This window comes from Macaca thibetana, chromosome 10 (genome assembly GCF_024542745.1).
Source record: "Macaca thibetana thibetana isolate TM-01 chromosome 10, ASM2454274v1, whole genome shotgun sequence".
Lineage (NCBI taxonomy): Eukaryota > Metazoa > Chordata > Mammalia > Primates > Cercopithecidae > Macaca > Macaca thibetana.
In genome coordinates this window covers 13,582,820-13,602,458 of record NC_065587.1, presented here as the reverse complement: position 1 = coordinate 13,602,458, position 19,639 = coordinate 13,582,820, and the positions used below count along the sequence as shown (strand labels likewise).

Genomic DNA, 19,639 nt, shown 5'->3' with positions numbered 1-19,639 from the left:
GAGCCTGGGGCTGGGGACCTGTGGGTGTCAACACTGCCGAGTGACCTGAACAGAACAGAGAGGAGCAGACACCCCAGAGGGAAACTGGGGAGGTGGGGGTGGAGGGACACTGAGTCAGCGGGGCCACTGGAAGGAGGAGGCCCTTGCATTTCTGCACATCCACCCAGCTGAGAGAAAACAGCTGGGCCCAGGGGTTTGGCGGCAGTGCGTGCAGGGCGTTTTCTTGCAGAAGAGGTTGGTGTTTACAGGGGACAGGAAATGTGGGTGGACTCAGCCGTTTTCTTTGCGGGGGCAGAATGCACAGGCTGATACAGTGACCGCAGAAGCTGCTGGGTCCCCCTGTGGGTTTTGTGGCGGTCAAGACCCCCTGTGTACCCCCCTGCAGAGCTCCTTGGGCTTGCAAATATCTGTCTGTGCTGACAGCTTTGTTGATGGGGCCTTCCTGTTTCAGGCCCTTGTTCAACCAGCCAGTGCCACCTGGGAATTCCCGGGGATGCATGTAGGGGATCCCCAGAGAGAAACTGGTGCCTGCTCTTCCCCACCCCCATAGCCCCACAGCCAGACTGAGCCCAGGGAAGCCACTCCCAGCCCCAGCCCTGACTCTGGACCCCTGAGCTCTGAGGTCAGAAAAGACCTTAAAGAACCAGCAAGCCCCATTTCTAAAACTTTGAGAGAATCAGACGGTATTTGGGAGAATTTTCATTTAAAATCTCAAAGAAAGCATCTGAATAGAAACATCTGAGCAGCAGCACACACAAACACAGCGAAAGGAAATGATTTCATCCTCTGAGACAACACTGCGCTTGCTTTTAATATGCAGAAATGGACAGTTTAGACTGGTTCTCCAAACACTTGGAAACCTAGGCAGGTTGCTCATAGAACGCAGTATCTCATGGCAGGAGATTCAAAGCACACGGGGTGATCTGGCGCCAGCAGCCAGCCACACCTTGCCCACAGGGAACTTGCAGACCTGGCTTACTTCCAGTGACATACTTACTTCCAGTGACAAAGAGCTCATTACTCTATAAGGCTGCTCTCACACATGTCACCAGCTCTTACTGCCTGAAAGGCTTCCATGGAGAACTGCAGTCTGCTTTCTGGGAGCTCCCCAGACCCTACCCTGGCCCATCCAGAATAGGTCTGCTGAGGAGAGGGGTTTCTGAGAGTCACAGCCAGCATCCCACCCTGGGCTCTCCCTCAGCTGGGCCTCTCAACATGAAGTGGCCTATATCCTCCTCCCTGGTGGCTCCTCAGTGGCCCCTCAACTCAGGGACGTCCCTGCTGCTACACCTAAGCAAGAGAGGGCCCTCCTCCCATGGCTTTTGCCAAGGTTGCTGTGCCCCAGAGACAGAGAGAATACATGTGTTTGTGTGTGTCTGTGTCTGTGTGTGTAAGCATGCATGTGTGCGTGAGCATGCATGTATATATGTGTGCATGTATATTGTGAGTGTGTGTGCATGTATGTGTAAGAGTGCATGTATGTGTGCGCAAGCATGCATGTGTGTGAGCATGCATGTATATAAGTGTGCATGTATGTGTGTAAGTGTGCATGTGTGTACATGTATGTGTGAGTGTGTATGTGTGTGCATAACCATGCATGTATATGTGTGAGCATGCATGTATATGTGTGCATATATGTGTGAGAGCATGCACGCACGTGTAAGTATGCATGTATATGTGTGAGCATGCATATGTGTGTGTGCACTTGCGTGTGAATATGCATGCATGTGTGTGTCTGCACTTGTGTGTGAGTATGCATGCATGTGTGCGCATGTGTGTGCATGCATACAAGTGTGCATGTGTGTAAGCGTGCATGTGTGTGCATGTGTGAGTGTGCATGTATGTGTGAGCATACATTTATATAAGTGTGCATGCATGTGTGTGAACGTGCCCGCATGTGCATGTGTGTGTGAGTGTGCACGTGTGTGTGTGTGTAAGCATGCATGTTTGTATATGTATGTGTTTGAGGGGCTGAGCCCTGCTCACCTGCCCTGCAGTAGCACAGAGGGAAGCACGACGGGGGTGGCGGGGAGGCAAGGCCAGGCCCGGGCTGAATGAAGGGAACCAGAGAGGGGCTCACCAAGAAAAGCCCAGGGGCCACAATAAACTAACAGGTGAGGAAAGAGGATGCCTGCAGGTGAGTGACCTGCTCAAGGCCACACAGGCCAGGCCAGGCCTAGACCTTGGACTCGGGCGGACTCACAGTCAGGTCTTTCTCTCCATTCTCTTGGGGCAGAACCTCTTCGACAGCATCAAGAGTGAGCCCTTCTCCATCCCTGAGGACGACGGCAATGACCTCACTCACACCTTCTTCAACCCAGACCGGGAGGGCTGGCTGCTCAAGCTGGGTGAGAGGCCAACAGACACACGTCGTCGCATGCACATTCACGCACACGCAGGCACACATTGTCACACACACAATCGTGCACGCGTGGGCACACATCGTCACACGCACACTGATACACGTGTGAGCACACGTCGTTGCATGCACACTTATGCACGCACAGACACACGACTGACACGAGGCTCACATGCATCCTGGGGGATGGAGTTGGACAGCCTCCAGGTCTCCTGGCCCCCGGTGCAGCCGTCTGCCTGCCCCATCCATCCGTCTGTCCTGAGAATGAAGGGAGCCAGTGGAGGGGGCTGAGCTGTAAGCCGGGCGAGAGGCAGACCGACTCACTGACAAACGCTTCAGCTGCAGTTCTGTTTCTCTCTCCCCAAAGGAATGGGGAGAGAAGTCATAGCAAGAAGTACCATTTGTTCAGAACCTACTGAGCTCAGGCAAGGTGCTGGTCCCCCCTACAGCCGAACAGTAAAGTCAGGGATCTGCCTGAGGCCACACAGCCAGCCAGGGGCAGATTTGAGGGGGCAGAGGGTTAGGTGTCCCTAAGGAGGGGAGGAAGGATGACAGGATGTGGCTTAGAGGGAGGCTCCTTTCAAGCTGACTGGGGGCAGGGAGGACCTGCACCCTGCAGAGGGCAGCTGGGGTGGGTGCTGCAGTAACAGTGGCTGCACAGTCCAGCAGGGGAACCCCAGTGCCCGGCTATCTGCCCCTGCCTCCCACACACACTTCCTGAAGCCTCTCCAGCAGGGACAGCCCAGCCGGGGACAGCACCTCCAGGGCAGGTGAGGACAGGTGCCTCACGTTGAAGCAGAGGTCTCAACCTGGCTCACCTCCAGCAACGCTGAGCCTCCAGAACCTCCTGTCTACCAAGCCCTGTGCCAGTCCTGCCCAGTGCCCCCAGGAGCCCCCGAGTCCTCTGACTCTCCACACCACACCCCAGTCCATCCTCCTCCAGAGCACTTGGCCTCCTGTCCTGCCCCAGCCACGTGCTGTCTGCCCCTGAGAAGCTCTATGTCATAAATCCCAACTCAGATGGGAGAGGGGGTCTCAGAGTCACACAGCCCTGGGCCCAAATCCCAGCTCCTTCACCCAAGTGCTGACGGGCAGGTTCTTCAGCCTCAGTTTCTGTAGCTGTAAGATGGGAAGAATGATCTTTGGGAAGGTTAAATGTGCAGCAAAATGGCCAAGAGTTGGGCTCTGGTACTAGGACACTGGGGTTCGAATCCCAGTTCTGCTGCTGAACCGTGGGCAGGCAATTTTACCTCTCAAAATGGCATTAACAATGGTCCTCTCTTCATACGTGGTTATGAGGATTAATAAGTAATATTTTTTAAAACCTCTAAAGCAGTGCCTGGCAAATGAAGGATGAAATGCTTAGCACTAGCACAGTGCCAGGCAGGGATCAAGCTAAGGAATGAAGCAATGGAACATGGTAGCCAGGAAGATCATTCCTAGGACCTGATCACGGAGGCCACCCAAACGCCAGCTCAAGCAGCTCCAGGGAAGCCTGGGGGTGACAGGAGCCACTAAGGTTCTTGTCTGAGAAAGGGATAGATGTGGGGGAAGGTGTGGTGGATGAGGGTTAGGGCACTCAGCTGGGGGTCCAGGGGAAAGCATCCGAGGCCCTGCCCTTCCCTGGGGGAGGTGTCAGTGACCCAGGAGGAGGACTGACCAGCTTGCTACATTGGCCTTGCGCAGGGGGCCGCGTGAAGACGTGGAAACGGCGCTGGTTCATCCTGACTGACAACTGCCTGTACTACTTCGAGTTCACCGCTGTGAGCAGGGGTCCCCTGGGCCTTCCCCTGCCCCCGCCTCTCCCCGCACGACTCCCTTCCCAACGCCCGCTGAGCAGTCGACTAACACAGCTTTGGATCCTTTGAGATCACTCAGTTCCCCTCCACGCCCATTTTACAGATGGGGAAAACGGGTACACTGAGGAGGGACGGGCCAAGGTCCTAGGCAGAGCCCAGGCTTAAAGCTGGGCCTCCTAACTTCCAGCCAGAGCTCTTCACATGCTGCTTCTAACTTCCATCTCCCCGTGGCTGGACAGTCTCGGAAGACGAGCATGCTCCTCTTTGAGTCTGGGGAACCCCACACATTCACGCCCTGCCTTGGGCCTCAGGGTTCCACTTCCTGACCCTGACCTTCCTTCCCCTTTCCCTGTAGGACAAGGAGCCACGGGGAATCATACCCCTTGAGAACCTCTCCGTGCAGAAGGTGGATGACCCCAAGAAGCCAGTAGGTGTTCAGGCTGGGGGGCTCAGAGGCTGGAGTCACTGGGAAATTTCCTAAACAGAATGTGGGGAGAGGGCCTGAGGCTGGGCTCTCCAGGAAGCCAGGCTGTGTCCCTCACACCTTCCCTATGGCTCAGGGCCGCCTTCTCTCCCTCCTGGGCCCATGGACAGTGGGAAAAGATCAATGTCAGTCCAAGGACGTGGTTGTCCCCTGTTGTCCCACACAGCCCGACTGGCTGGATGGCCCTGCGTAAGCACCACGCCATTCAGAACCTCAGTGAGCCCACGTGTCACATAGAGACGTTAGGGAGGATGGCAGATTCAGGAGCCTGGCACAGAGAGAGTGCTCAGTGTGGCAGGAGCAGCTCCTGCCCCTTCGCCTGTCATAGGGCTGTCACACTGATCAGGGACACCAGCGTCTGAGCCTCCTGGAGAGCTCACCCAGCCTCCCTCTCTTCCCACCCCTGCCTGGCCACCTCTCCACAGTTCTGCCTGGAGCTCTACAACCCCAGCTGCCGAGGCCAGAAAATCAAGGCCTGCAAGACCGATGGTGACGGCAGGGTGGTGGAGGGCAAGCACGAGTCGTACCGGATCTCAGCCACCAGTGCCGAGGAGCGTGACCAGTGGATCGAGGCCATCCGGTAAGGGGTGCCCAGGTCTGGGGATGGCTTTCCATCACCTTCCAGAAGGCCCTGCTTCTTCTGGGCCTTGCTTCCTTTTCTGTAAAGGGGGCTAACTCCAGTCTCTCCCTCCTGTTTCTGGCCAGCAAACCCCTTCCTTCCACCCGTATTCCATGGGCACTTTCTGTGTGCCCGGGACCAGGCCAGGCCCCAGGACACAGGGAAGGGAGAGACCCACTGCATGGGGTTGGTGGGAGAATAGAGCAGAGTTGCACATAAAACTCTTGCCCCGCCCTTGCCTGGCACATGGTGAGTGCTCTTGTTGGCTTCACTATCCAAAGTGGCCTGGGAAGGACCTGGTGGAGGTAGAGGGACGGGCTTTCCAGATAAACTTCCAGGTAAAAGGACCCGTGTGGGCAATCAGCAGGCAGGCCACCTGCACAGCATCCCGGAGTCCAAATGAGGCTAAGCAGTATGGGAGCTGAAACTGCTGAGCATGGCAAAGCCACAGCCACTGTGGTGAAGGGCTTCGGTTTCTCCTGGGGCACTGAGGAGCCATAGACTGATAAATAGGGAGGGGTGGCTGGGTGAGGAAAGCCAAAGTGTAGGGACTGGTTCTGTGGTGCCACCAACAGGAGAGACACGAGGAAGATGCACCTGGTAAAGGGCAAGATGGCAAACCTACTCAAGGCTTGACTCTGAGCCAGCCCAAGACATTGGCGAGGGTGAGGCCTGGTGGCCAGAGGAAGGCAGAAGTGGTTGCTGGGCAGGGGCCGTGTCCCGGGGACTTGCAGGCTCTTTTCACCTGGGCCTTGTAGTAGAACAGCCTGTGAGGCTGCCAGGCAGACCCATTCTCACCTCCCTCTTACAGATGAGGAAACTGAGGCCCAGAGATGGGAGGGACCCGCCCAGGCCACAGAACCAGGGACAGAGCAGGGTCCAACAGGCAGGTCTGCCAGCTCCACCCCAAGCTCTTCCCATTACCTTCCGAAGGTCTACAATGGGAGCCTGGAGAGGGGCCCAGAGACATTTGGGGATAGAATTCCCAAGGCTCTCGGCTCCTGATCAGAGGCCTCACCCACTCTGGCCCTGCCCATGGGACCCTGAGCTAGGCTAGCAAGGCTGGCACAGCCCTTGCTGGGGCCATCTGGCCTTTCCCCTGCGGCAGAGCAGGCTGACGCCTCCCTGGGAGTCTCATGCCCCTGATACAAGCCCTGAGAGACCAGACCCCCTTGACGGCCAGTCCAGCCCTAAAATCTTTCCTCCCACTCTCATTCTAGAGCCAGCATCACCCGTGTCCCCTTCTATGACCTGGTCTCTACTCGGAAGAAGAAGATTGCCAGCAAGCAGTGAGATTCCTGGAGGTAGCACTGGGGTCTGGTCATCCTGAGAGTCCCATCGCCTGCAGTGCCTGGAGGTCCACCTCCCACCCCAGCACACTCTTTTGGGCCACAGACATCACTGCTCTCCCCCGTTACCTTGAGCTGACTCTAGTGGGGAAGGCAGAGCTCAGGAGGGTGGGTGGGAGCTGCAGCGGGCTGAGTCCAGCAATGAGGCCCCCTGGCCTGGGCACCGAGCTGCAAGCCCCTGCCCTATAATGCACTACAGGAAGGGGTGATGAGAGCAGCCAGAGGAAAGCCAGCCCCAGAATGCTGGATCTTCTCTTCTCTCTGGACTTCCGTGTCCTCGGCTCTGAAGGAGCTCTCTGCACTCAGATGCTGTCAGCCCTCAACGTAGGAGGAGCTGTGGGGTCCCTAAGCGCTTCTTCTCCCTGGCAAGGCTCTTCCTTTTCAGGGGTATCTCTGCCAGCCCCTCCCCTGCCCTCAGGTCGGGCTTGACCCTCTCTGCCTAAGCAGAGCTCAGCACACACACAGCTCAAACCCACGGACAGGACCGCAGGACAGAACTCCGGGAGCACTGCCCTAGGAGCCCGGACCCCACGAGCTCAGTCCCAGCTCCACCTCTGACTCGCTGTGTGCCCTCTGCCAAGTCATGCCCAGTCTCTAGTTCTTGCAAAATTGCAGTGTTTGGACTAGAAATCTCTTGGCCCCTGCTAGCCCTGTGCCCCAGCTTTCAGCTAGAGATGGCAGCCCTTGTTTACGGAGCCAGGGCAGACCCTGGATTCAAGGTTGCTGGGGAGAGAAGAGCAGTATAGACTCCACCTTCAAGGATGTTCATTTTGAGGAGAGGAGCAGGTGGGACCCTCAAGAAAATGACGGAGAACATCCCAGACAGATGGGACTCAAGCAGGATGGGTGCTATATCCAAGAAGCCAAGAAGAGAGAGTTTTGTGCACTGTGGTTACCAGGAGAGCTGCCTGGAGGCAGTGGCTGAGCCAGCAAGTAACACAGAACTAACTCATGCTTGGAGAGGCAGAGTTTTGGCCATGGCTTTCCTTTGAGACCACTGACCAGCAGTTCCATGGTGATAAGGGGCAGACCGGCAGGTCCCAGCATCTCGAGACCCTCTGCAGCAGTATCGTCAGAGTAGAGCTGACTTCTAGTACCCGAGCAGCCAGCTCTGTCTCCAGGGAGGCCTGCCTGGAGGAGGAGTCCACTAACAGGAAACACTTCTCACCCCCTCACACAGGCGCAGGGGAGCCCCTAGAGGGAAATTCCTTGGCAGGGGAGCAGGAAATGTCGCCTCTGCCCCACTGCCAGCCTGAGTAGGCGAGGAAGCAGGGGGCTCCCCCAGAAGGAACCGCAGCTTGAGGCGCCTCTCCTCGTCCCCACCCACCCCCACATGTGCACACCTTCCGCAGGGTCAGGATGGAGTAACTGCCTTGCAAGGTGGTGAGACTCCTGTCTCTGGAGGTCTGCAAGCACCGGGTAGTGATGTTGCACCAAACAAGGTCTGGGTTGGGCGTCTGCAGGAGGAGACCTTGTGGGACATTTGAGGACATCCACAGATTCTTGTCAGCCTGGGAACTAAGCCCTGCCGCTGTCACCTCATTGGTCCATGAAGGAGCAGCCAGGGGTGGTGGAAGGAGCACTGGGCTAGGGGTCAGGGGTCAGAGATTCTGTCCTGCCCCTGGGATACACTGGCTACTCCGTTAGTCGACTCCCTTCCCCTCTCTGGTCCTCAGCTTTCTCCATCATGGAGGGGATGGCATCATGGATTTTCTGGGCGTAAATGGCTGTTCTGAGAGAATAGCCATTTTATTCTCTCCAAAGAGAGAATAAAACTCATGATCCAACTCGTGAGTGGGCTCTGTCCTCTCTGTGACTGCGGCTGCCACCTTGACCCCACCTGGGCCCTCCACCTCCGTCCCTGTCCCAGTGGAGGAAAGGAGGGCCAGCCAGGGAAGCTGGTCACTCAGAGGGCCCTAGGACACCATCCCCGGGACATTGGCACAGGAGCCATCACCAGGGGCTGGACAGCCAATGGGGCTTCCACAAAGCAGGGGTAGGCAAGCTGGTTCTGACAAGCCCATGGAAAGGCAAAAGAACTTTCCAGCAGGCAATGCTGTCTAAAGATAGAAAGAGCCGCTGCCGGCCAGGCGTGGTAGCTCACGCCTGTTATCCCAACACCTCGGGAAGGCCGAGGTGGGAGGATCACTTGAGATCAGGAGCTCAAGACCAGCCTGGCCAACGTGGTGAAACCCCGTCTCTACTAAAAATACAAAAATTAGCAGGGTATGGTGGTGGGTGCCTGTAATCCCAGCTACTCAGGAGGCTGAGGCAGGAGAATTGCTTGAACCTAGCAGGCGGAGGTGTCACTGAGCCCAGATGGCGCCACTGTACTCCAGCCTGGGTGACAGAGCAAGACTCCATCTCAAAAGAAAAAAAAAAAGAGCCAGGCTTGGTGGCTCACGCATGTAATCCCAGCATTTTAGGAGGCTGAGGCGGGTGGATCACCTGAAGTCAGGAGTTCGAGACCAGGCTGGCCAACCTGGGGAGACCTACTCTAAAAATACAAAAAATTAGCCAGGTGTGGTGGTGCACACCTGTAATCCCAGCTACTTGGGAGGCCAAGGCAGGAAAATAGCTTGAACCTGGGAGGCAGAAGTTGCAGTGAACCGAGATCATGCCACTGCACTCCAGCCTGGGCAACAGAGTGACACTCAAAAGAAAAGAAAAGAAGAGAAGAAAAAAGAAAGAGAAAAAGAGCCTGCTGCCATGGGAGGTGAGTAGTATGTTCCCTGTTGCTGGAGGAGTGCAAGCACTGCTGCTCCAAGGATCACTTGGCAGGTAATAGAGGAGCTTGAATTCAATAACCTTCATTTATTTGTACATCCCACAAATGTTTGTGGAGCACCTACTGTGTGCCAGGCACTGTCCCAGACACTGGTGCAACAAGGCAGAATCCTTGCCTGCATAGGACTCACATCCCTGCAGTCCTGAACACATGCTCTTCCAGAGGGGGCAGAGCAGGCAGTGGAGGGCTGGGCTGGGCTGGGCAGAGGGCAATCCGGGGAGGCTTCTCTGAGGAGGGTGCTCGAGTGTTGGTAGCCAGGCCGGGAACAGGACACACACCTGATAATGCAGTGAGCTCACTTCATGTCTGCCCCATACAGAACTGCGAGCTCCTTGTGGGCCAGACTATGCACCTGCTCAGTGCCCAGCACACAATAGGTGCATAATAACTGCTAGTTCACCTGAAGTTAACTGATAAAAGGCCCTCTGGGTCTCAGCATCAGCAGGTGCAAATGTCCAGAGGCCTCGAGGGCTATGAGAACGTTGGTGTCTCCAGGAGATGCAGGAGTACCTGGAGAGGCCACATCACAGGCCAGGAGCGTGGAGAGCTGGGCTCTGATTCGCTGGCCCCCTGAGTCTCTCCAGGGCGTCTCTGCTCACCTTCCTGCCATTCTGCCGCTCCTTGCTCTGGTCAGCAGGGGGCTCCCACCACACGTGGATAAGAGGTTTCAACGCTGCAGCCAGACTGGGTCCCAGGACTGACCGGCTATCCCTTGCAGGGATGGGATCTCTGTCCAGAGTAGAGGCCTGGCCTGGACATCCTAAAGGGGGAGGCACCTGATCTACCAGGACCCAAGGGCTCGAGCAGCCCAGTAGACACCCATGGACACAAACAAGCATGGGCCTCCCTGCCACCCGTGCTGGTCACAGTCACCCCACTGGGGCTGGCATCGGACCTGGCACTGGGAGACTCTCGTACTCTTGCTTTCTGGCTGTGGGGCCTCGAACGAGTTGCTTACCCTCTCTAGATGGGATTTTCCTCCCTGAGGGGTTGGACCAGGTGAGTTCCATGATGAAAACTTTGAACGGGGACTTCCACATGCAAAAGGGGCTCTTGAGGGTCTCAGGCACCAGTGCAACACAGCTCCTGCCCTGGGAGGGATGGCAGGGGAGGAAGATGAGCAGGTGCCATGAAAGCCATTACTGTGAGAGGGCACAGGGGTGGGGGTGGCAACGGCAAGAGCCACACAGAGGGCCATAGTGAAGGCTCACCTCTCCCCTGTGTCTTAAACAGGTTTCCTAAGCTCTCTGAGCCTCAGGTTTCCCATCTATAAAAGGGAAATAATTAAATATATGTAAAACGCTAACAACAGCGTTGGGCAGCTCCTGGGATGTTACGTGCTGCTATTATTGTTGTCACAAGGCAGACTGTGGGCATGCATTCATGCAGCTACAAAAACATGGAGTTGGGGCCATTGGAGGGCGAAAGATTCATGTGAGCAGTGGGGCCGTGGGGGAGATCTGGGAAGACTTCTTGGAAGAGGTGTGCTTAGGAAAGATAAGCCAAGTGGAGGCCTGAGCCTTCCAGCCAGTGGGGCCAGTAGGAGACAGGACAAGGATGCAGGTCAAGGCAAGGTATTTCTGGAACTCCCTTGGGCCCCAAACACAAGCCCCAGTGGGTCAAAAGAATGCAAGGTTGAGGGAGGCTGGGTGCCAGCCGGGATGAGCTGCGTGCACAGGGCAGGATCCTTGCAGCTCTGGGGCCGCAGCTCTGGCTGCATGAAGCTCTGAGTGGGACATCCAGTAATGTGGCTGCTGAACGGAGACATCCCAGCCTGAGGGAGGACTAACTGGGCACAGAAGGCTCTGGGTTGGAATAGACCAGGGCAGCGGGGCTTGGAGAAGGCAGAGTGGGCCCCTGCCAGGTACCTGGGGAGGAGGAGCCCCTCCATCTTGAGGCCTGGCACGCAGAGCTGCTGGGGGACAGGAGATGGGGGCAGGCAGCCCAAGTCGAGTGGCAGGTGTGAAAGACCTGGAGAAATTGATTTATTACAGACATGAAAGGAGCTAAATATGTTTGCTGGCTCGGCAATGACGCAGGCCCTCCCCAGGGGTCTGCAAGGGTGAGCATCAAAGACAGGCCTGCTCCCACCAGGACACTGGCAGGCTCCAACCCCTCCTTCCGGGAGGACCACCTCCTACCCCAAGTGTCCTGAGAGCCTGGCCTCTGAGGGGTACCAGAGACCCAGCCACTCACACCTGCATGCCCCCCAACTCTCCAGACTGCACCCAGAATGGCTGAAGAATGAAGCCGGAGAGTGAGACACATCTGGGTCAAAATCCTGACCTTGTCCCCAACTGCCATGTGATCCTGGCCCAGTGGCGGACCCTCTCTGGACCGCCCCACGAGTCAGCTCCACCTCCCTCCCTGTCTGGCAATGTTGTCCCATCCATTTCGGCTTCTTCCTGACAGCACAGCCTCCTCTGCCCAAGATCCACCAACCACCCTCCAGGAGAAAAGCCAGACTCCGCAGGGCCTCGCTGGGGAGAACAAGCTCTTCCCGTGACAGTGCCAGGCCGGGCGCTGGGCTCTGGAGAAACGTGGGCGAATCTGGTCTGCAGGCAGGGCCAGCAGAGGAGGAAGAAATGACCTTGCGGTGAGGAGTGACAGTAAGGATGAGGGAAAGGGGGGCTGTGGGGCCTGGGGAGACCGAAGCACAGAGACCCCACCCAGGAGTCTGGCACATTTGAGAAGCGGTGAATTCTTTGGTGGGCCTGGAGGAGGCCTGCCCGGAATAGCGGGACTTGGAATGGAACGGAAGCGGAGCCACACTGGCCAGCCTGCATGGGTGACTTTACCAGAACGATGACGGGAGCCAGGGAAGGGTTCAAAGCAGGAGAGAGGCTCTGCTGGAGGCCGTCTGGGGATAGCCCCTCAGATCGACCACTCAAGGGATGGATTAAGGAGGCTAGGTGGGCCATAGGGGGCTGGAGAAGATGAGAGAGGAACAGAGCGGTTGCTCAACAGGAGGAAAGAGGCTTGACGGGCCTCCAGGACTAAGACTTGTGGGAGGTGACAGCATTCCCCAAAACAGCCCAGCAAAGGGCAGGTCGGGGGAAGGAGTTGGGAAGAGGAGAGGTGAACAGGTCACACTGTGTCAGAGGGGCAGCAGGACCTCCCCGTGGACACCTTCAACTGCGAGTTAGACAAGGGCCTTGGGCTCAGCAGACAGCCCTTCCCACCTCCTCTTCCGCACCCTCTTATCTCCTCCTCCTCTCCCCCCTCCCACCTCTCTCATTTGCCCCTCCCTCCCTCCCCTGTCTACCCGATTCCACCCCCTCTGGCTTCTTGGCCATTTAGTCTTGGCTCAGTGGTATATACTGGCAGGCACCTGGGTCCTGGGGTCCACCTGCAGGCCTGGGTTCCAATCCAAGTGTGTGGGTTCTTAACAGCACGTGACCCTCGAAAGTAACTCACAAAGACCCAGGTTTGCTCTGGACACCCCTGCCCATCCCCACCATGCCCAGCATCAATATGTCATGGCTAAAGCCACCAACCATGGAGCACTCACTAAGGCCAGCACCTTCCACTACGTGCTGTCTTCCAACCTTCCAGCACTCCCTAAGCAGGCGTGACTATCCTCAATTTACAGAGAAGGGCCTGAGGCTCGATCTGGCCCAGCCAAGAAGGACCTGAGCCGGCATGGAACCAGAGCCATCTGATTTGAAACCTGTGTCAGGGCGGCCACAAACTCATCATCCATAATAGGCCCTTCCTGTGAGTGCTAGAATCTGGATTTCAGGGGACGCCAGGACAACAGGCACAAACCAGGACTGCTCCAGGCACCCCAAGATATATGTCTGATATCACCCTAGATATCAGACTTATGCACAAGCGCAGCAAGGAACTGGGGTCACTCTGGGTGGCCCTGTGGACTGGAAGAGCTGTGCCCCGTGGCTGCTTTATCCTGGAGAAGGAAAGGACAGCTGTTTCCTCCGGAGCAGATCGGGCTCAGCCTCTACTGCTACCAATTCACCCAGCGAACTTTTCTCCACGGTGAGTCTCCCCAAGTCCTGCCCCAAAGTGGCACCATGTGGACTGACACTAGATTGGGTGAATCTGGTCTACTGCCTGCCCTCAGCAGATATTAGCTGTCACTGTTACGTTCTTGATGGAGTCTCCCTCGAGAGGGCTGAGACCAAGGACTCTGAACAGGACAGAAGCATGGAAGGTAATGGGGGCTGTCTATGCCATCCTGCCAGCTCTCCTCCTGCAGGAAGCCCTCCCTGACCACCCCTGTCCCCAGGGCTCCTTTAAGACTACAGAGGTTTCACAGTTTGGCTTTTGGTGGGGTGGCTTCCTGGTCTGGGGTTGCCAGGCTCAAAGATTTTGTTTGGCTGCTGAACGCCAAGGCCTACAAGCCCTCTCCTTTTCCATCCTTCTCGGCTTCTATACGGGGCCCTCCAGCCCTATCCAGAAATGCCCTGGCCTATAAAAGCAGCCTTCCTGTTCTTTCATGAGGAAACCAAAGTTCACGGACATTCAGGGACAAGCCCTAAATCACCCAGCACAGAGGCTCCATGAAGAAGGCCGAGGCAGAAGGCGCTGGCATTTGTAGAACATACTTCATCTCATCTGATCCTCCCAAGAGCCCACAAGGTATAAACAGGATTCTTCCCATTTAACAGACGAGGATGTGGAGGCTCGGAGAGCTTGTGACTTGCCCAGAGTCACACAGCCAGGAACAGGCATCTGATCCGATTGTTAAGGCCAGGAGGACCCACCGACCGGAAGGCTCCGGCAGAAGGGGAAGATGAATTCTGTGACCTTTCCAGTCCCTTTGATCCTTTGAAGCTAAAGCTTAATTCTTCTCTTTCTCCTTCCCCCAAGGGATTTTTAGTTCATAAATAAGAGCCCAGAGGGGACCAACCTTTGATCCAAAGAAATGATGTTTTAAGAAAACATCCCCTATTTAAAAATTAATAAAACATGCTCATTGCAGAAAATTGGAAAGCGCAATGAAGAGGAAGAAAAATCTTAGACCAAAAAACGAATGAGATCATGTCCTCTGTTGCAACATGGCTAGAGCTGGAGGCCATTCCCCTACGCAAACAAACATAGACAGGAGCAGAAAACCAAATACCACATGTTCTCACGTATAAGTGGAATCTAAACAGTGAGGACACACGAATACCAGGAGAGAGACAACAGACACTGGGGCCTTCCGGAGGGTGAGAGTGGGAGGAGGGAGAGGATTAGAAAAAAAAATACCTGGTGGGTACTATGCCTATTGTCACCTGGGTGACAAAATCATCTGTATACCAAACTCACATGGCAGTTGATCTATGTAAGAAACCTGCACATGTATCCCAAACCTAAAAGTTTAAAAAAAAAAAAACTAGACCAAGAATTTCTCTACCTGATATTTTTGTAAACATTTCAGAATATTTCCAGCACACCTCTACACTTTATGTGTTATGTCTCTGCAATGATACAGCAAATGCAGTTTTGTAACCTTAACACTTAAGCCTTTTTTTTTTTTTTTGAGACAGAGTCTCGCTCTGTCCCCCAGGCTAGAGTACAGTGACATGATCTCAGCTCACTGCAACTTCCTCCTCCCAGGTTCAAGCAATTCTCCTGCCTCAGCCTCCCGAGTATCTGGGATTATAGGCATGTGCCACCACACCCGGCTAATTTTTGTATTTTTACTGGAGGTGGGCAGGGTTCCGCCATGTTGCCGAGGCTGGTCTCGAACTCTTGACCTCAAGTGATCTGGTGATCCGCCCGCCTCAGTTTCCCACAGTAGTGGGATTACAGGCGTGAGCCACCGTGCCCGGCCTAACACTTAAGCCTTAAGACTATGAAACCCGGATGTCCACATGTATACCAGCCAGGACAGGTTAGTTTACACCGTGGCAACAAATATCCCCAAATCTCAGTGGCTTCACACACCACAAGAAGTTATGTCTTGCTCACACCCTATGCCCTGGGATTGCAGGGGAGGGGTTGGCATGGAGTCTCTGCTTATCATAATCACTCAGGGACTGAGGCTGAGGAGGTGCCATCCTGGCATGAATTGCCAGGAGCACTGTCTGGACGTGACACACCGCTTCTGCTCACATTGCATTGAGCAAAACATGTCACATAGCTACCTCACTGCAAGGGGAGATGAAATACCATCCTACCACCGGCCCTGCAACATGGTAGGACAGTAATACTTGGTGTGCGGCACTAGTGCCGATTATGGCTAGGGTGACCAATTGTCCCCATTTTCTCAGGACCAAGGAGTTTTTCAAAACGCAGGCTTTCTCGTGCTAAAACTGGGAAAGTCCTGTGCAACCCAGGAGGACTTGTCTGCTCCTATCGTACCACGTTGTGTGGCCTTCACACACTCACTTTTCAAAACTGCACAGCAGCCATCTCGTAGATGAACCAAGGTTTCTGTCCCCAGTCCCCTATTGCTGGAGACTCAGTGTTTCCAGTATTCCATGTTTATAAATACATTGTCTTAAATACCTCCATGGATAAAGCCATGTCTGCGTGGCTTCTCAGAGGTGCCATTGGTGGCCGTTTACAGGCTCACAATACCTGTTGTCCATATGTAATTGGAAACAGTTGGACCCATACAACTTGCCTTCTGCAGCAGAAGCTTGTGCCTGCTTTCCTTACCTTCTCCTGGAGCCCAGAGCAGTCATTCTCTAATTGTAGCCTCCAACTCACCTGGAGAACTCCTTAAAACAGATTGCTGGGCCCCAGCCCTAGAGTTTCTGATCCACTAGGGCTGGGGTGAAGCCTAACCTTTGCGGTTTTTTTGTTTGTTTGTTTGTTTTTCGAGACGGAGTCTCGCTGTCGCCCAGGCTGGAGTGCAGTGGCGCAATGTCGGCTCACTGCAAGCTCCGCCTCCCGGGTTCACGCAAGCTCCGCCTCCCGGGTTCACGCAAGCTCCGCCTCCCGGGTTCACGCCATTCTCCTGCCTCAGCCTCCCGAGTAGCTGGGACTACAGGAGCCCGCCACCACGCCCGGCTAATTTTTTGTATTTTTAGTAGAGACGGGGGTTTCACCATGTTAGCCAGGATGGTCTCGATCTCCTGACCTCGTGATCTGCCCGCCTCAGCCTCCCAAAGTGCTGGGATTACAGGCGTGAGGCACCGCCCCCAGCCAACCTTTGCATTTTGAATGTGTTCCCAGGCAATGCTGATGCGGCTGTTTTCCAAATTCCGAATCACACTTGAAAACTACGGATGCCATGGCTTTGTTTTTTTGTTTTGTTTTGTTTTGTTTTGTTGTGACGGAGTTTCGGAGTTTCGCTCTTGTCACCCAGGCTAGAGTGCAATGGCTCGATCTCGGCTCACCGCAATCTCCACCTGCTGGGTTCAAGCGATTCTCCTGCCTCGGCCTCCCAAATAGCTGAGATTACAGGCAAGCACCACCAAGCCTGGCCAATTTTGTATTTTTAGTAGAGATGGGGTTTCTCCATGTGGATCAGGTTGGTCTCAAACTCCCAACCTCAGGTGATCCACCTGCCTCAGCCTCTCAAAGTGCTGAGATTACAGGCATGAGCCACCGCGCCCAGCCAGATGCCGCCGCTTTGTCGCAGGACAGGTGACCCTGCTCAGCTACTCACCAGAGGTCTAACCTGGAGCAAATTATGCAATTAGCCTCTCTTAGCCTAGGTTCCTATCTGTGAATTGGAGCCATTGGGAGGATGGACTGCCAGGGTAACCAAGAGTTCAGTTAAAGCTAGTTACAGTTATTCAGTGGTAGATTAAATAACTTTATGTTTTAAAATATTTGTGAGTTTGAATGGAATTGCATTGATTAATATATGTATTCCTTTCATATCTGAGTGGGAATGAACTTTTTCCCTGTGAGGGTTAAGCATTTGTGTTTCCTTTCTAGTGTGAATCATTGCTCCTGCCCTTTGCCCGTTCATTCACCTGCGGGTTTCTCTGCCTTTCCTCTCTGTCTGCCTGGGCTCATTACAGAGCAAAGATAAACCCCCATGGCCGTGCTTGATTGCTAGAGATTTTTCCAAAGCTGTTGCTCACCTGTCTGCTGGGGCCATTTTTCTGGCTTTCAGAGTGGCTGAATCCATCTGACTTACCCATTTTTATTTTCTCTATCACTTTTAAGCTTAGATTGGAGCCTTTCTCCAGAATGTGACAATACAAAGGAAATGGATTTTGAATGATGAGATTTCCTGCACCTTGAGGGGTGGTGGGGGTGGGGGATCCTGGCTCATCTCAAACCCTGTGGTGGTGATAGAAGGCATAGTCGGAAACTAAGGGCCCCTCAGCACCAGGACAACCCCTCATCCTCAGCTCTTCCCAGTATTGGCCACGCTGTCTCTCTCCCCATCTGTGGAGTCCCCCCGCAGAGAGGCACAGGGCAGGCCAGAGCTGGATGCGCTGCTGGAAGGTTAAAGGCGTCATCCTCAGTTTGGAGACAGGATGACCGAAGGTGTAAGAACTGACCAGAGGAGTTGGACAACTCCCGGCTCAGGTCTCTCCTCGACTGCTTTGGCAGTGTGAGCTTTGCCTCTCTGGGTGTCTGTCCTCTCATCTGTAAAATGGGCCTGACCATGCCCAAGGGAAGGATTTAACTAGATCAGCGCCCTGAGGTCGGTGCTGGGCGCTGAGTACACGCGCCCAGTACACAGGGCTTGAGCTCATTACACGCCCCAATTCTGTTCCTGAGGTGGTGGCGTGAACCCCACTGCCTTTGCCTTTGATTGCACTGAAAATATCCAGCACCGCTAATATCAAGGGCCCAGGGCCCGGCGGAAATGAACTCCGAGATTTGGGCGCCCAGGTTTCCGTGCGCGACCCCCAGCCCCTCTGGCTGCAGCTCAGCCCATCGGCCCTGTGCGGAAACAGTGTCAGCCGGGCACCCGGGCCAGAACAGGCCACGCGTATCCCAGGAGCGCGGGAGGCTCCCACGTCCCCTCCCCCTACACGGCTCCTTTGGCTGGCAGAGCGGGTCTTGCGCGCGTCTCAGCTGCACCGAGCGCCTCCCGCTCCCGCGCCACCCGGGCGCTCTGTTGGGGCCTGATTTCCATTATAATCAGCCATAGATCTCCCGAAAAGGCTGGGAGCGGCAGCCGCCGCCCACCGGGGAAGCTCCCGAGGGTGGGCGCCCCCCTCCCCACCATCCCTGCCGCCGCCCTGGAGGGAGCCTCGTTTTTAAAAGCTTTCGAGAAACCGTCCGTGCGCAGGAAGCAGCTGGGAGACACCCAGGATGTCGTTCTCTGCATTAAAGAGGGGCACGGCGGTGTGGGGAGGTGGGAGAGGCCGCGGTGCAGGAGTAGACCAGGCTCAGAGGCAAGGAGGGGAGGAGGGAAACTGAGGCAGCCGCGGGGTGGGGAGAAGTTTCAAGGTACATTCTCACTGCAGCCTCACAGCGACCCTGCGGGTGAGTTATCTACTATGCCCCACTTTACAGGTGGGGAAACTGAGGACTGGAGAGGTTTCCAGCCTTCCAAGCTGGCAAGTGGCTGAGCGGGGACCCTTTTCTGAGTTGGGGGATTCAGAGCCCGTGGCCTGCCCGGCACACTGCCGCCTGCCCAAAATGGGCAGCCTAGGAGCAGGATGCTCTGTGCATCTCAAGATGGGAGAACAAACCCGAAAGGGAAAGACAAGGGAGCTGAGGTCCAGCACACACTTGGAGCTGATCTGGTCCAGAAGCCCGTGGACCCGCAGAACCTAGTTTGAACCCCAGCTCTGCCACCTCCCAACCATCCCCCGAGGGGTGGGCAAACTACAGCCCCTAGGCCAAATCCTGTCCATCAACGGTTTGGGTACAACCAGAAACCAAGCATGGTTTTTTGTTTGTTTTGTTTTTGTTTTTGTTTTTGTTTTATGGAGTTTCCACTCTTATTGCCCAGTCTGGAGTGCAGTGGTATGATCTCGGCTCACTGCAGCCTCTCCCTCCTGGATTCAAACAAGTCTCCTGCCTCAGCCTCCCAAGTAGCTGGGACTGCAGGCTGCCACCACACCCAGCTAATTTTTTTGTATTTTCAGTAGAGATGGAGTTTCACCAGATTGACCAGGCTGGTCTCAAACTCCTGACCTCAGGTGATCCACCCTCCTTGGACTCCCAAAGTGCTGGGATTACAGACAAGAGCCACTGCGCCCAGCTGGGTTTTTTCTAATTTTGAATATTAAAAGGAAACTCCTGACATGTGAAAATTACATGAAATTTGAATTTCCATGTTCATCCACATTTTTAATTCAAATACAGCCACACCCACTTATTTCTGGTACTGTCTATGGCTGCTTTCCCTTTATGGTAGCACCATTGAA

General features: G+C 55.1%; 1 protein-coding gene across 1 annotated transcript in view; it reads left to right on the top strand.

Annotated features, from left to right (window-relative positions):
- The window catches only part of CYTH4 (cytohesin 4), a 285,576-nt gene extending 277,179 nt beyond the window's left edge, over positions 1-8,397 (top strand). The window contains exons 10-14 of the mRNA XM_050806323.1: positions 2,237-2,348; positions 4,046-4,122; positions 4,514-4,585; positions 5,068-5,222; positions 6,482-8,397. Coding sequence (XP_050662280.1) covers positions 2,237-2,348; positions 4,046-4,122; positions 4,514-4,585; positions 5,068-5,222; positions 6,482-6,554 — 489 coding nt within the window. The 3' untranslated portion in view covers positions 6,555-8,397. The remainder of the gene's footprint in view (positions 1-2,236; positions 2,349-4,045; positions 4,123-4,513; positions 4,586-5,067; positions 5,223-6,481) is intronic.
- Positions 8,398-19,639: the final 11,242 nt, after the last annotated feature.